The sequence below is a fragment of the Theropithecus gelada genome, chromosome 2, assembly GCF_003255815.1.
Source record: "Theropithecus gelada isolate Dixy chromosome 2, Tgel_1.0, whole genome shotgun sequence".
NCBI lineage: Eukaryota > Metazoa > Chordata > Mammalia > Primates > Cercopithecidae > Theropithecus > Theropithecus gelada.
In genome coordinates, this window is record NC_037669.1 from 41,676,047 (window position 1) to 41,693,414 (window position 17,368).

Here is a 17,368-nt window from a genome sequence, read left to right on the forward strand (position 1 = left end):
CTAATGTTAAAGTTATTGATGGATTAAAAAATGCACATAACAGTCCTAAACTCATAAGGTAACTAGTTATGAATAGACAACAAAAACAATCTGAAATGTCACATTTTCATGCACTAAGTATACATACACATACGCAGGGTATCTTTTTGGACTCTACTTAGTTTCTAGTAATTTAATCTGTTTGTCTATTCTTAAGCTAGTACAACATAGTTCATTTTAACATATGTTTGGATAAAATTCACCTCAGAAGGTAAGCTTCATGACGGCAACCTACCTATCCCTTAGAGATGATTAAATGAGTTAATACATGAAAGCAACTGGAACAATTCCTGGCACATAATAAGAGTTCTCCAAATGGTTATTATTAAAGCGCAGCTCTACCATCATACTACATTTAAGACCATCTTTGGTGGCTGCTTGGTTCACAACTATATTGTGATCTTTGGTTCACAACTATATTCCCAGTGGCTAGACTAGTACCTGGCATGTAGCAGGATTTACTAAACACCTGTTGAAAGAATGAGTAAATGCACAAACCTCAGGCATTCTGAGCCTCAATTTCTTGACTTTCTGTTTTTCTTTTGTTACAATACAGAAAGCTCAGATTTATGGTTGGAAGCCTCTCTAAAGTAAAACAGGCTCAAAACAGTTTGTGCCCTCCTGGCTACCATAATAAAACATCACTAAATCATTATTGTCATCAACAAACATGTTTAGAGCAGTATGGTAGATGTAGGGGACACAAAGATTCCACACAAGACATACTCTCTGCTATTGTTGCGGTTGGGAAAGAAAAGTATGTATATATACGTGTGTACACACACACACATATTAAAAAATATACTTAAGAATATCAGATATATGATAAATGCTAAATAGATGACACAGATAAGAATACAGGCCATAAAGTCAGAGGACTGGGCTTCTCTGATCCACTTTTCTTGCTGTAAACAACATAGCAATTCCTACCTCCTAGAATGATTCTATTTAGAAGAGAAGGCAGCCACCAAGACGGTCTTAAAATGTAGCATTAAGTGTAGAGCTGGACCTTAAATAATAACCATTTGGAGACCTCTTGTTATGCTCCAGGAATTGTTCTAATTGTTTTCATGTATTAACTCATTTAATCATTCCAACAACTCTAAGGAACGGGTACTATTATTTTTTCCCCAATTTGAACAATGAGCATACTTAAACTCTGGAGAATGTAATTAGCTGGCACAAAGTCACACTGTTAAGTATAAAGCAGGGGTTCAAACTGGAGCCACCATCTGGCTTAAAGCATTTAACTACGATATGAAACAGCTTCGGCACACCTTCAAAGGGTAGGATTTACACAGACAGGTTGAAGGAGACATAGTCACCTACCCAAAAATCAATTGACAAATGTGACTAAGGCAGAAAGTGAGGGAGTGCAGTTGGACTGCATAATTCCCCTGAAAAACCACCTGTTATGGAAACCATCCGTAAACTTTCTCTTGAGTGTTTCTCCTATAATTCAACACTTCTCCCATCTTTACATTAAATTCATGAAATTTGACACAAAAAGACAATTATTTATCTATTTTAATGCTACTACCCTGTTGCCAGGCCACTGGGGCCGGCCCAGCCTCTTGATTCTTCTGGAATCACTTCTCCCTCGCCGCGCCTGTTACTGCCTCCACGGATCACTGTGAGGAAAATAAATGAAAAGGAAATTCAGTGTGATCCGGTTGCGGCTGATCCTAAATGTCTGCAGTTCCTTTCTGCTAATCCTCTTTTTCCTCCCCACTACACATCCCCTTCTCCAGTCCTAAGACCACAAGAAACTTCCTCTGATACAAAAAGGTCAGAAAACGATTACTGAGGTAACAGCGTCGCTTCAGTCCAAGGACCGAGATTCTGGGGCCGCGGGGGCCCTTTACTCCAGATTCTAGACCCAGCTTTCGCGCTACCAGGCCTTGGACAAGACACTAGGCCCTGTGCCCGGACACTGCACCTCCCCAGGCCTCAGTTTCCACACCAGATCTCTACAGAGTGGGCGTGAGGGCAGGCCAATTCTCCCGTTAAGAGCTCTCACACGCCGGCTGACTTTGTCAAGAAGCCTGGGGTCCTGGCCTCCCGGTAGGCGCCCTGGGGCCCTATCCCTCCCCAGCCACCACCTCAGATAAGTTACCTCATCCTCGCTTCGCGTTCTTCCACAGAAGAACCCGGCTCCCACGCCGCACCACAGCGCCGCGGCCTTCCCGGGACAGCCTGCGTCGCAACGCGGGAAGGGGCCTGGAGGCGGGACCAGGGGCCTCGGAGTCAAGGGGCGGAGCGCCCTTTGCCAATAAGCCAATCAGAACGTGAGATGCTCCCGGTGGGGCGGTGCGCGTCGGGCGCGGGGTGGAGTCTGTGGTGACTCGGCTGGCGGGATCAAGTGCAGCTGCTTCAGGCTGAGGTGGCAGATAGTGAGCACCGGCGGCGGAGTTAAAGTCAGAGCAGGAGAGTAATGATGAACAGCGCAGCGGGATTCTCACACCTAGACCGTCGCGAGCGGGTTCTCAAGTTAGGGGAGAGTTTCGAGAAGCAGCCGCGCTGCGCCTTCCACACTGTGCGCTGTGAGTGAGGACCGCCCAGGGATAGAGGGGGAGCCTCCCGGGATGGGGGTGAAGAGGCACAAACCCCTCTGGGTTTTGTTCCCACAGTCCGCCTTACATTGTTGGAGACTACGGGGCGGGGAGTGGGGGAGGCAGCGCGATCCTCTACCCTACTCGGAGTCTTAGGGGGTCGGTGGAAGGAATCGGAGTAGAGCAAATGTGGGTAAACCCTGGACAGAGAGCGTTGAGACCAACAGACAGGAAGGGAAAGTGTGAAAAAAGCCTGTAGAGGTGACTGTGGAGACAGACGTGACAGGTGGATGATGCAAGGGTGGACACAAAGATAATAAGGTGACAAATGGGAAAGGACTAAGGACCGAATGCCGGGGAAGTTGAATGCCTTGAGGCTGGTGGGGCAATATCCTCTCTTTTCTTCACTTTTTCTCACCTCTGGCAGATGAGGGTTCTTATTTGGTGTGTTCTTTGCAAAGGGAGAAATTCTCAACCACCCCAATGATCTATATATCTCTTTAGACCCCAGATTTCACTCAGTTATCAAATACTGATTATCAAAGTGTTCGAGGGTGTGTTATTAATTTCTTTATTTGGAAGATGCTTACCTCCCTATGATTTCTATCCTTTGGTTTTCTTTATGTCCTCTGGAACTAGTTTTAATAAATTATTCTCTTTTATGTTGTTGGAGCAGAAAAAGGAGCTCTTTTGCTTTAACAGTTGGATGATATAGATTCCAGGAAGGAAAATATAGCATACAAGTTTTTATGTGTAAGACATTCGTTTTTTGCATAACAGCTGTCATAGAATGGTAGAGCGGGAAGGAAACTTCGAGATCACTGAATCATAACCTCTCATTTTTCTGTGGTAAAATTGTAAGTATTTTTTCACTTCCTTTCCTCAGCCTTGCCCTTCCTTAATATTTCATCATTCCGCCTTTCTCAGTCATTCTGCCCTCGGGTTGTTTAGAGACCTTTATGGTTTTTACTCTGAAATGTTCCACAGTTCAATCAAAACAACTAATTAAAACATACATTCTCCCAAAAGTTTATTTAAGTTGTAGACAATTTAGTTACAGTTACTCAGAGTAAAGGTATGAAGAACCACTGGTTTTAATCCTGCAAGAATATATTTACTAAAAGGATTTTTTAAAGCAAAATTAACATCCAATTGGTAGACTAAATGGGTGAGATATTTGTGAACAGAAAATCTTCAACAGTGTCCCTTGTTTATTCTTCTTTATAATATACTTTCTCATCCAGAGCTCCCCACAATGAGATAGTTAGTGCTGTGCTGGCTCTGCAGTTTCTCTCTCTCTTCAGTCCAATTTTCCAGAAGTGTGATATGCGTCTTTATCTGGTTTCTCCATGCCTTTTTCTCAAATAGTATCTACTCTCTCCTTTTCTCTTCCTTCTCTGGTACACAATAGTCTTAATATTAATTTTTCAAGTTACAAGGGCTTAAGATTATAAAAATTTGCTTAAGAATATATTTCTACATGATTTGGGTATATATTCTCTTATGTAAGGCACAAACCCCAATTTAAATGAATACAAAATTACCTTTGAAAATAATCTTGCAGGCCCTTCAAAGCCTTTCATTTATAAAGGTTCTGAAAATGCCAGTATCTTGAAAGTCAGAGGATCAGATGATCCAGCTACAAGAATGAAAATAAACAAAAATAAGCAAAACAACAATAATAATGACAATAATAAATAAATAAACAAATAAACGTAGATGTTTGAATACACACTGAGTTCTGTGGAAGACAGAACTATTAGAAAGGTTTTCAGTCCTTCTTTTCTTTTCTTTGTTGTTGTTGTTGTTGTTGTTGTTGAAGCAGGTGTAGTAATGGCGCAGAATCATTTTAGATTTATTTAAATAAAACTGCTCATTATTCTTGAGGACAGGTTCATTTCCAATGTAATCCTCACTCTTAAGACTCAGAGTGAGGGATGAAAACTGTAGAATAGTATGAAGCTGATGTTCATACACATAAGGTGGACCTAATTTATAACCAGCCCTCAAGCCAATGTTATTGGAGAGAAAGTAATATTCTGCCTTTATTTACAGGAGCAATTCTGCCTGTCTGATATAAGACTTCAGGCAAACCTGGATGTGAATCCTGGCCTCCACCACCTGACTTTGGGAATATTCTCTAAGCTCTCAACCTCAGTTTTCTTATGGCTAAATGATAATAGTAATATTTACATTTCATGTTTTTTGTAAAGATTAAATAAGGTAGCATAAACAACCTGGCACAATATTTGCCACAGGGTAGAGAATAAATAGTAGTCACCATTAATGTTGAAGAGTTACATTCATATGTGTATGAGGGGTGCTAATGAATGTAATTTAGTCAGACTTTGAAACAGCATTTATCTGGGTTCACCAATAAAAACTATCAAAAAGATAGTCTGCCATGTGGTAGGAAGGGCATGGGATGTTCTATCAATGATAAGCTGAATCCTTAGCAACAGGTGTTTACTGGGTAGAAGAGTTTCAACAACAGGACCTACTAGAATCAATTTTGAATTGGGAGTAGTACTCGTTTTACTATTTATATCCAGATAAGGGAATGAATTGTGAAATCCTAAGTTTGTAAATGACACCACTATTTTGTGTCCTTAAATGATGAGCTAATGAGCAGTGTGGGTTTTGGAGTTGGTTGAATTCATTCAAATCCCAGAAAATAAACTGATGATAATAATTGTGGATTCTTATGAAAATATTGACATTATGTGATGCCACAGTCAAAATAATCAGAAAAGCGATAAACATTGGCAGAAAAAATATTAAATACAAAGTAAAAAATGGTTTTCTACTCTTCATGCAATATAATAAGTAATTCCATTGCAAACCTGAAAAAAATTGCATAGATGAAAGAAATCCAGAGAGAATAAATAAATGGTAAAGTTGGTGGTAGGGTTTCCAAACAAAGAAGAACTGAGAAATGAACTATGTAGTCTGGAATCATAGCAACTTAGAAGAGAATACATTTGACATTTAGAAGCATACAGAAAGCATGAAAATGAGATTATTCAACAAATTCTTTAATTCTAGAACTAAACCACTTGAAACTCAGAAGTTATATACTTTTTAAAAAGTGTGTGAAGACAAAAGACAACACTGCTTGATATAACGAGTAACAAAGAGTAAAGAGTAGAATTTATTAATCCTAACAGTAGAATAATTATAAATGTAAAGAGATTCAAAATAGTTTTGGTAGATTTATTTATTATGAATTCATGTTTATCATTAAGTAAAGCTAAAGATATTTTGCATACATTTGTCTCTTGCAGATAATCTCATTTACTATAGGCATTTATGTAGGCTTCAGGGACCTGTGAACCCCTTGGGATTATACAGTATTTGATATGTATGTTCATATATGTATTTTTCTGTGGAGAGGATCAATGATTGGTCTATAATTTTCATCAGGTTTTCATAGGGATTTATGACTGACTGTCTCTCATCTCCTAATACTGCTCCCCATATACACACATACAAGTTAAGATCTGTGGATGTAAGACAAATAGGCTATATAATATGAGATAACGTATGTGGCTTGAGTCCCTGACTTCATCATTTATTGACTTCATTACTTTAGAGGAGTTCCCCATTAGTAAAAGTGGGCAAAATGTGCAACCCAAAATTTTGTTGTGAAGATTAAAATTGATAGTATATTGTAATGAAAAAAATCACTTCATAAACACTAAGACAGAGGTTATAGATTAATAGCATATAAGCTGAACTTGACTTTAGAAATGCTTTATTTGCTCCACACCATTGTTGTTTTATCTTGAGTTAGTTGCAAATACCTAACATTCAGGACCTTTTATATAAAAATCTTTTATATAAAAATCTAGATTTTCAGCTTATCTTTAAAAATGATAAACTGGTAACATTGAGCCCATATCTTCTCTTGGCAGCAGTTAGGTGAAGCAGTGTTGTGAGATTGGGTTACTCATCCTCGATGTCACTATGATTCCCACTGGTCACCTTGACTGCCTGGGTTATCTTGCTGGCCTATCTAAAGCATCATTTAGCTGTAGTTAGATGACAACCATACCTTCCAGTATTTCCCTTTGTGTCACTGTGAGAAAAATATTAGAAGTCTGAGGGCCATAGTTTTATTCTGGGATGTCATTTCTAAGGTTTTAAATATTTATCATAGAAAATCTTTATTGCCAAATATTAATAATGGATGCTGCCTATGAGAACAGAAGTATACTAGTGAAAAGTACAAAAGGAAAATGGCAGTCTACCCTAAAGAGATTGAGAGTTTTGAAGTAGAGGTGAATCTGACCCACAGAAAATAATTAGAAAACAAGCATTTTACACATAATTTAACACCTTATATATACTTAAAATAAGTTTAGAAGTGATTCAGAGAAGAGTGAACAATATGAACCTGAATGAACTACAAGATTTCTTGTATATCTATTACATTAAAGGCACTGTGCTAGAGACACTATCTGGAGAAATTAAAGTATGAGTACTGTGCTTTAAAAAATTACAATCTAATAGGATATGTCCACGAAAAAGTAAATAATAGGCCAGGCACCGTGCCTCATGCCTGTAATCCCGGCACTTTGGGAGGCTGAGGAGGGTGGATCATGAAGTCTGGAATTAAAGACCAGCCTGGTCAAGGTGGTGAAACCCTGTCTCTACTGAAAATACAAACATTAGCCAGGCGTGGTGGCGGGCGCCTGTAATCCAGCTTCTTGGAAGGCTGAGACAGAGAATTGCTTGAACCCAGGAGGCGGAGATTGCAGTGAGCTGAGATCACGCCACTGCATTCCAGCCTGGGTGACAGAGCGAGACTCCCTCAGGAAAAGAAAAAAAAAAAAAAAAAAAAAAAGGAGGCAGACCCCCCCAGGAAAAAAAAAAAAAAAAAAAAAAAATGCCGGTCGCAGTGACTCACACCTGTAATCCCAGCACTTTGGGAGGCCAAGGCGGGCGGATCACGAGGTCAGGAGTTCCAGACCAGCCTGACCAACACGGAGAAATCCTGTTTCTACTAAAAATATAAAAATTAACGGCCTGTGATGGCGCGTGCCTGTAGTCCCAGCTACTCAGGAGGCTGAGGCAGGGGAGTCGCTTGAACCAGGGAGGCGGAGATGGTAGTCAGCCGAGATCGCGCTACTGCACTCCAGCCTGGTGACAGAACGAGACGTCGTCTCAAAAAAAAAAAAAAAAAAAAAGGGTGCGGTGGCTCACGACTGTAATCCCAGCACTTTGGGAGGCCGAGGCGGGCGGATCACGAGGTCAGGAGATCAAGACCATCCTGGCTAACACGGTGAAACCCCGTCTCTACTAAAAATATAAAAATATTAGCTGGGAGTGGTAGCGGGCGCCTGTGGTCCCAGCTACTTAGGAGGCTGAGGCAGGAGAATGGCTGTGGTCCCAGCTACTCGGGAGACTGAGGCAGGAGAATGGCGTGAAGCTGGGAGCAGAGGTTGCAGTGAGCCGAGATCGCGCCGCTGCACTCCAGCCTGGGAGACAGAGTGAGACTCTGTCTCAAAAAAAAAACCAAAAAAACAAAAAAAAAAAAAGGGGGGGGGGGGGGGCGGTAAATAATATCAGGTAGGTAGTTTATGTTAGGTTTTAATTAATGGTTTAGTAAATGCTACGGGAATGGAGAAGAAATTAAGATTCTGGATAGTACGGAAAGAACTGTACCCTGAAATGACTTCAGAGAAGGGGAGACTTTGAAATAGGATTCAAATTCTAAGAGAGCAAAAGGATAGAGAAAAGCAGAAGGGCAGACCATAAGGTATTCCAGTAGTTTAGCTGATTGAAAACTAGCTTGTCCACAGCAAGAATGGAAGGGGATGGCTTTGAAAAATATTAAAGAAGATGTAATAATTAGATGTAAATGATGAAGTACATAGAGGAATATTTAGAGTAATATTTAGATTGATGAGCGGAACTTTGAAGAACAATTAAAATTAGAAAGTTGAGGACCGCCGGGCACGGTGGCTCCCGCCTGTAATCCCAGCAGTTTGGGAGGCCAAGGCAGGCGGATCACCTGAGGTCGGGAGTTCAATTCCAGCCTGACCAATTTGGTGAAACCCCATCTCTACTAAAAATATAAAAATTAGCCGGGCTGTGGTGGCGCGGGCTTGTAATCTCAGCTACTCAGGAAGCTGAGGCAGGAGAATCACTTGAACCCAGGAGGCGTACATTGCAGTGAGCGGAAATCGTGCCACTGCACCCGGCCTAGGCGACAGAGGGAGACCCTGTCTCAAAAAAAAAAAGAAAGAAAGAAAGAAAGAGAGAGAGAAGAGAAGAGAAGAGAAGAGAAGAGAAGAGAAGAGAAGAGAAGAGAAGAGAAAGTTGAGGACCAGCCAGGCGCAGTGGCTCATGCCTGTAGTCCCAGCACTTTGGAGGCTGAAAAGGGTGGAACATTTGAGGCCAGGAATTCAAGACCAGCCCGACCAACATGGTGAAACCCCGTGTTTACTAAAAATATAAAAAATTAGGCCGGTCACGGTGACTCATGCCTGTAATCCCAGCACTTTGAGAGGTCGAGGCGGGCGGATCACGAGGTCAGGAGTTCGAGACCAGCCGGACCAACATGGTGAAACCGTCTCTACTAAAAATACAAAAATTAGCCGGGTGTGGTGGCGCGCGACCGTAATCCCAGCTACTCAGGAGGCTGAGGCAGAAGAATCGCTTGAACCTGGGAGGCGGAGGTTGCAGTGAGCTGAGATCGCACCACTGCACTCCAGTCTAGGAGACAGAGAGACTCCGTCTCAGAAAAAAAAAAAAAAAAAAATTATCCGGGGGTGGTGGTGCGTGCCTGTAATCCCAGCTACTCAGGAAATTGAGGCAGGAGGACCGCTTGAACCTGGGAGACAGAGGTGCAGTGAGCCGAGATCTAGCCACTGCACTCCAGCATGCAGGACAGAATGAGCCTCTGTCTCAAAAAAACAATAATAAATAAAGTTGGGGATCAACAAAGTCCACTAGTATGGGCACCCACATAGGCCATGATGATAACTTATTTATAAATAGTGAAAGCTTTTATGAGGCAGTTACTTCATTTCTACTGTATATATCCATATAAAATGACTTTGGTTATTATTTCAGATTCACAAATGGTATTTGCTAGCCCAAACTAAACTTTTTTTCTCTCTTTGCTGACATTTATATATCTTGGCCAGCCTTTCATCTTTTTATTCTAACTGGGTTTTGTAGTTCTTTTTTCTAGCTTTAGAAAACAGTTGCATCATCTTGGGCAAGGAACTTAATTTTTTCCACCCTCACTTCCCTTATCTGTAAGATAGGGGTATTCACTACTCTTCAGGATTGGTGTGAAGTTTCAAAGTGAACATCATCAGGAAAAACTTTTAAAATTGATCAGCATGTAATAGCTGTTATTATTGTTGTTTTGGTTCATATCTGTGTTCATTCTCTCAGATTTTCTGGCTTCTCTTCTACTTTATCCCTATGATACTTTCTCAAGTTCAGTTCTAATTTTTTTCTCCTCAATAGCACTGTCCTTTCAACAACTGACATTATTTAACACTTATTTCCCTGAGTCCAAACCCTCTTTCAAGCATCTAAAACTTAACACTTTAATTATACCTTTCACTTTTCTCACCTTGCCACTACTAACAAACTCCTCAATTTATTTTCAGTCTGATCTTTATCCTTTGATTCTTCAGTTATACATTCTAGGGATACATTGTAAATCAAAACACTTTCACAGTTCATATTGCTTATGCTATTTTTATATCTGTATCTTAAAATCTAGGAATAAGCATCAAGAATTTAAGAGACAGTTATTGCATCTATTCAGTTTTGAATTAAAGCGCCATGAAGAATAAACTATATTATAAAAATACTTTCTGTAAATTGTTTATATTCATTTGCATTTATGTTTATTTAGGGAATAGAGGATGAATTTCATTTCTTTCAGAGTTGCTATGAGAAGTAAATATGAAGTGTTAAGCATGGTACCTGGCATGTAGTAAGTGTTCCATAAATGTCAGCTATTTTAATTGTCATTGTGAAGCAGGGCCAGCCTTGTTTATTGACAGAGCAATAATTTGATGATTATTGGAAAATTCTCCTTTCCCAAGGTTTGCTAATTATAATTCCCTATATTCCACTTATAAATATCCATTACTTTGGATTTAGACTTTTTGCCTTTGGGGCCTTTTTGTTAATATAAGATGAATCTTTAGGAATGATGGGTAATAACTGGGAGGGGCCTCTGTGGAGCTGGTAATGTTCTATTTCTTGATTTGGTTGGTGGTTACATGTGTCACTTTGTAAAAGTCAAAGGTTAATTTTTGTTCTCTTTTGCATTATACTATATTTTAATAAGGAGTTAATATAATATACCACAGGGAACTATGTATCAGAATTATTAGTTGTTGATGTATATTGGTATGAGTTAGTTTTAAATGGCTTTCATTGCTTAGAGGTTTTTAAGCTTGTTTAACATGTGAAATATCCTAGTAGCCTGAATTTCCTCCTACATGATAGATTTTAATGGCATCATTTGAACTATGATTTAACTCAAAATTAAATTTTACTTTAAGATCTTATAAAGTGACAGATTTGGTTAAATTAGACATCATTTAGTGGTGTACATATTCATGAAAAAACTGTTAAACTAGAAACATTACTTTTTCTTAAGTTTATTCATTAATATGTACTGTATTTGCTATGTATTCATTCATTTTGTTCTGCTAGAATGACAGACAAGTAGCAGTAGGCATCAAAGGTGCTTTAAAAAAAATTTATGGGCCAATATTCATGAACTAAGTCAACAGCCATTAAAAATAACATAAAAAAGAAAAATTTATGGGAAAAAAGGACTGAAAATTGAAAACATTCTACCTATATCAGTTTTTTAGCAAGTTGTGAAAACACTGACATTATTTACCTTTTAGCAGTAGAACACGTTAGTCAGATTCATCTTGGTCTAAACAGGATTCTATGGAAGCATGAGTGTGAGTAATTCTGTTTTAGAGTTTAGCTATTTCTTTTCCTCAGAATTATGCATACAGAAATAAACAAATAAAATACAAAACAAAATACTTTTTTGTATTTTGTTTGTTCATTTGCAATATGAAGACTTTAAACCATTTTAATTACAAAGCTCTTAAAAATGATTTATCATTCTGAAACATGCTCATAATTTTTATATCCAAATATCATTACATTTTATAAGAATTGGTATTTGTATCTATTTTTAGATGACTTCAAACCTGCTTCTATTGACACTTCTTGTGAAGGATACCTTGAGGTCGGTGAAGGTGAACAGGTGACCATAACTCTGCCAAATATAGAAGTGAGTATTTCTATATATTTAAAGTGATCACTTTTGTGGGATGCTCAGTAAATTTAAATGAAAACTATTGCAGAATTTGTGTAGTGATAATTGGTTAAAGTAATAAGCAGAGAAAAGCAAAAACCATATTGTAAACTACTTTAGGCAGAAAAATCTTAAAATACTTTAGTCCATTTAATAGTTCCAAGAACTATCATAGCAAATGATTTGGAAAAAAACTGGAGTCTAAACAAATATTTATTAAATGCCTACTATAAGCCAGATTTTAAACACTGACCTTAGGATGGTAGCATATCCCTTGCCTTCTAGTCCTAATCTTTTATAGCAGACAGACACAGAAACATCTAGTGTTATAAGTTAGAGCATATACAAAATTCTATGTAACCACATAAGTAGAAGCAAATACTCTACCTGGTGGAATCTTAAAAAGCTTTATAAAGCAAGCAATATTTCAGCTGAGCCTTTAAAGGACAAGTAAGATTTTATTGGGTAGATAAGGAGTAAAATAAGCAAACAGAACAGTATATGAAAGGCTCTGATACTGAAAGAACAAAGAGTTTGTGGAATAAGTGACTTTACATAGTAAATCATAGTATAATGAAAAATGACGGCTGGGCGTGGTGGCTCACGCTTGTAATCCCAGCACTTTGGGAGGCTGAGGCGGGAAGATCACGAGGTCAACAGATCGAGACCATCCTGTCCAACATGGTGAAACCCCGTCTGTACTAAAAATACAAAAATTAGCCCGGTGTGGTGGCGCGCACCTGTAGTCTCAGCTACTCGGGAGCCTGAGGCAGGATAATTGCTTGAATCCGGGAGGCAGAGGTTGCAGTGAGCCGAGATCACAACACTGCACTCCAGCCTGCCAATTGGCGAGAATCCGTCACACACACACACACACACCAAGAAAAGAAAAGAAAACAAAGAAAAGAGAAGAAAAAAGAAAAATGGGCCAGGAGCGGTGGCTTACGCCTGTAATCCCAGCACTTTGGGAGGCCGAGGTGGGTGGATCACCTGAGGTCAAGATCAGCCTGGCCAACACGGTGAAGCCCGTCTCTACTAAAAATACAAAACTTAGCAGGGCGTGGTGGCTCACGCCTGTAGTCCTAGCTACTCGGAGGCTGAGGCAGAAGACTTGCTTAAACCCGGGAGGCAGAGGTTGCAGTAAGCCAAGATCGTGCCACTGCACTTGAATCTGGGCTACAGAGCGCGCCTCCTTCTCACAAAAAAAGAAAAAAGAAAAAAAAAAAGTCCGGGTGCGGTGACTCACACCTGTAATCCCAGCACTTTGGGAGGCTGAGGCGGGTGGATCATGAGGTCAGGAGTTTGAGGCCAGCCTGGCCAACATGGTGATGCCTCGTGTCTACTAAAAATACAAAAATTAGCCAGTCGTGGTGGTGGGCGCCTGTAGTCCCAGCTATTTGGAAGGCTGAGGCAGGAGAATCGCTGGAACCTGGGAGGCAGAGGTTGCAGTGAGCGGAGATCAGACCACTGCACTCCAGCCTGGGCGACAAAGTGAGACTCCATCTCAAAAATAAATAAAGAAAGAAAAGAAAAGAAAAAGAAAAATGATTGATAGCAACAGAGACTAGAAAAGTAGGTCAAGATGAAATTGTGAAGGATATTTTATGTTGTAATGTAGAATTTGAACTTTAACCCATAGGTATTAGAAAACCATTCCAAGTTTTAATACACAGAGGTAACATGATTAGATTTGTTAGATTAGAAAATCTCTTTCTTTTTAAAACCATTCCTCAAACTCTGGCTGAAAGTCCAATGATTAGAATTCTAATGATTCGATTGTATTTTTGAAAGAACTTCAGCTGGAGTTTGAGGAGTGGTTTTAAAAAGAAAGAGACTGTCAGGGAGGCCCTAACCAAAAGTTTTGTCCATTAAAAAAATTTCCAGATGTATCCAAGTAACGGTACCAAATACTATTTGCATAAAAATACAAGTTCTTTGTTGTATGCTCTAGTTTTCTCAGTCCTTGAGTTAGAAATTTTTGAGTATTCAGCTTGTTTCTTTTGCTTTTTGCTTTTCTTTTATACTGACTTTATTCTCAGAAAAAATCAAGACTGTAACTTTATACTTCAATATATAAAGAAAATGCTAGATTTTTTTGAGATTTTTTTCTTTGTTTTGTTTAATTTTTGTAATAGGAGTGGTTTTGTGCTAGTCCATCCACATTCTCCTTTATGCATTAATGAGATGGTTTACCATGGTTATATGTATAGCAAGTAAACTCTGTATCCTCTCATCTGCTGTCTTTTTCTTATTTTTATCAGTTAACCATTTATTGAGCACCCACTGTTATGTCAGACTGTATCAGTTACTATCTCTGGAGATTTTCCTAAGGCTAATTAAATGTGTAGGGGCTTTTTGTTGAATATTTCCATTTGTTCTTTCTGGAACTGAAGGAAATAAAAAATATTTAGTATGAGATGTTGTAGATAAGTTAATCTTTCTATTACTCTGTTATGAAAAATTGTTCAGGTTCTAGTATTTCTAAAACAATTTGGAAATTTAATCTCCAGTAACCTAAGGCTTCTTTGCTTTATGATGTTTATTAAAGAAAAACCCGAACCAACCACCGTATTTTAAGAGTTTAAAGCCTCACATTAACAGTAGGAACCATCGCACCGTTGCACTCCAGCCTGGGCAACAAGAGCAAAACTCTGTCTCGAAAAACAAACAAACAAACAACAACAACAACAACAAACAGGAACCACTATCTATTGTCTCAGGCTATATAGTATTATTGATCAGTAATGATTGGTTTGCAGAATCACTTTAGTTGGATTTTTTTTTTTTTTTTTTTTTGCCAAGTAGAATATTGTTTTCTCAAGTTGCCATCCTCCCATCCTCATCCCTTGCATTGCTCTTCTACTACAAACAAATGGGGATTGTTATGTTTAATAATAAACCCTTGTCATTCACTCATATCTTGCTTTAACCAAGAGTTACCATCTTCCAGGTGTTTGGTTATGGTCTCAATTGAAATATGTCTTAAAGGAAGCACAGTTATAGGAGGCCTATGTTTTCAAGCCTGAAAAGTGTAAATTTCAGAAATTGGGAAAAAGTCACTACCACCACCACCACCCCTTTCCACAAGCCCCCAGAGATATGTCCAAAAAAGAATATGCCTCAGTATTTGTGTGTGTGTATATGCATGGACATTCTGTGTGATAAGTCATATTCTAAGGTAGCTGCCACTGGGAATACAGAAGTAGACTAGACATAGTCAATATCCTGAAACATTTTATCATTTAATGGGAGAGACAGAAAATAACTGGTTAAAATGTAGACATCTAAGAACTATAAAAAGGTATACATAGAATATTATAGAAACAGGAAAGAGAGGTATCTCAACCAGGGTACAGGGAGAACACATCAGGATACACTGAATTTTGAAGATGAGTTAAAATTACCCAGGTAAAGGAGAGAGGGAAGGACATTTTAGTCAGAGAAAAGAAAAAGACAAGGACTAAGATACGACAACAAAAGAAAGTTTGTTAAACATTTGAAGAACTACATATAATGCCTAGTGGCATATATGTAGTTACGTATGTAGGCGTATGTGTAGGCTAGGTTAAAAGGGGTGCATATGAGGACAAGGTGGGTAATATTTAGATATTTAGGAACCAGATTGATAAAGGGTCTATTATATAATATAAATTAATTATAACTCATTTAAACAGTGAGAATGAAAGAGTTATTTAGATCACCATTTGTCAAAAGCAAATATTGTTTCTCCTGGGTATGTAGTCCTTGAACAATCTTGAATAACAATGGAAATTATATTCTCAAATAGACTTTGTGAGGGTTTTCCCCCTCCACTTAAAGAACATCTTTAAGCAGGTAGGAGATTTGCTTTTCTTCAGTCTTCTTAATTCTGTTGGTATTTTGTGGAAATGTAATGGTTATTAGTTTGAAGCATTTAGATTCTTCTATTTTCTATATGAACTTGCTTTCATCATCCTGGTATAACTGCCTAGGAAGCTTAGAGTCAGACCATAAAATAGAACTTTTATTATATTACAATTTTAAGAGTACCTTTGGTTCTTTGGTAGGGTAGATTTTCTAATTCCATTTGTCTTAGGTTTCTATGGTATTACCAAATAGAAGAAACTAATAAAAACGAACACTAATAGTCTGGTTAAATAGTTGGGCATTTACAAATCTCTCTTCCTTACAAACAATTCTCCATGATTGCTATAAAATTTCAAAGTGTTGAATTTTGAAAGAAAAAGTTTTACTTACTTTGACTGTTAAGATTTGTCATTGGTGCTGAGATTGGCATATTTTTAGCGTTGACTCTTTATCTTACGAGGTACTTCTGTGGGCTTTTATGAAATAGCCCACTGGAAACTTTTAACTATCTATTATTCAGGCAATGCATTTCTAGTGGTTATGTATAATTTAACCCTCAAAACCTATACTTATGAGGCTCCTATATGTATGAGGGGTACTCCAGATGACCCTCTTGGGCAAAGTCCCTTTCCAAATGAACCTGGTCTGGTTTTCTCCAATGGATTTACTTAACTGATATAGGAAAATAGTCCACTATGTTCTTGAAATCTCATTTGATTTTAGGACCAGAGTCCTATTTTAGCACCCTTTTATATTTTTTAATGAAATGTATCTTTGATTATTACAAAATAACATTGTTTTCCTATTTTAGTGTTTTGAAGCTTAAGTGCTTACTTCTCTGAGAGATATATATATATGTGTGTATATATATATGTATATGTGTATATATATATGTATATGTATATATATATATATATATCCACCTTTCTTTCTTTTGTGTGTTCAAAGAATCTTAGTGTCTCTTCCTTTTATTTAGCTGACATTTACATAGCTATCTTTACTTTCTGTCTTTTGTGTATTCATAGAATCTTAGTGTCTCTTCCTTTTGTTTAGCTTGCATTTTGTATGAATTATATATTTTGTTAATATAATATGCTGTTTTCTTTAATATAATATGCTGTTTTATTTTTAAACCCAGTTTGACACTTTCTGTTTTTATTGGGAGAATACTGTCTATTCAGTCTATTCACATTTAGTTCAAAATTTATATACTTGATTTTTATTTATCTTATAGTTTATTAGTTTTTAAATATTTGTTGTTTCTTCTTTTATATTCTTTATTAGTTTTACCAACCATTTCTTTTTTTCCCTTTGTCTTTGGTTTTTTTTTTTTTTCATTACTTTTTAAAATTACTCTTGTTACTTTGGGAGTAGTAGTATACTTTTCCATTCCATTATTGATTATTTTCTTTTCCTGGTGTTCATAATGAGACATATGATTTTATTTTCTTATATGAAAGCTGAGTTCCTCCATTATTTTCCTACCTCTATCAAGTGAGATTTTTAGAATACGTTTATTATCTCTTAATAATAAGACTTTTTTCTCCTCCCTTCCACTTTTCTTTCTTTCCACCTCAGCCAAACACCTAAGTTTTTGCCAAGATATTGTATT

The 17,368-nt window shown here is 37.9% G+C and overlaps 2 protein-coding genes across 5 annotated transcripts in view; one reads left to right on the forward strand and one right to left on the reverse strand.

Annotated features, from left to right (window-relative positions):
• The window catches only part of IQCB1 (IQ motif containing B1), a 76,132-nt gene extending 73,864 nt beyond the window's left edge, over window positions 1–2,268 (reverse strand). Inside the window, exons 1-2 of one of the 2 annotated variants that reach the window (XM_025377790.1) lie at window positions 2,156–2,268; window positions 1,580–1,670 (exon numbers count right to left, since the gene is read on the reverse strand). The gene's annotated coding sequence lies outside the window, so the exon portion shown is untranslated. The remainder of the gene's footprint in view (window positions 1–1,579; window positions 1,671–2,155) is intronic. The other variant, XM_025377789.1, reaches the window with a different exon arrangement.
• Window positions 2,269–2,369: 101 nt separating this feature from the next.
• EAF2 (ELL associated factor 2) overlaps window positions 2,370–17,368 on the forward strand; it is a 51,238-nt gene continuing 36,239 nt past the window's right edge. For all 3 annotated transcript variants that reach the window (XM_025376241.1, XM_025376242.1, XM_025376240.1), the window contains exons 1-2: window positions 2,370–2,582; window positions 11,792–11,886. In XM_025376241.1, coding sequence (XP_025232026.1) covers window positions 2,474–2,582; window positions 11,792–11,886 — 204 coding nt within the window. In that variant the 5' untranslated portion in view covers window positions 2,370–2,473. The remainder of the gene's footprint in view (window positions 2,583–11,791; window positions 11,887–17,368) is intronic.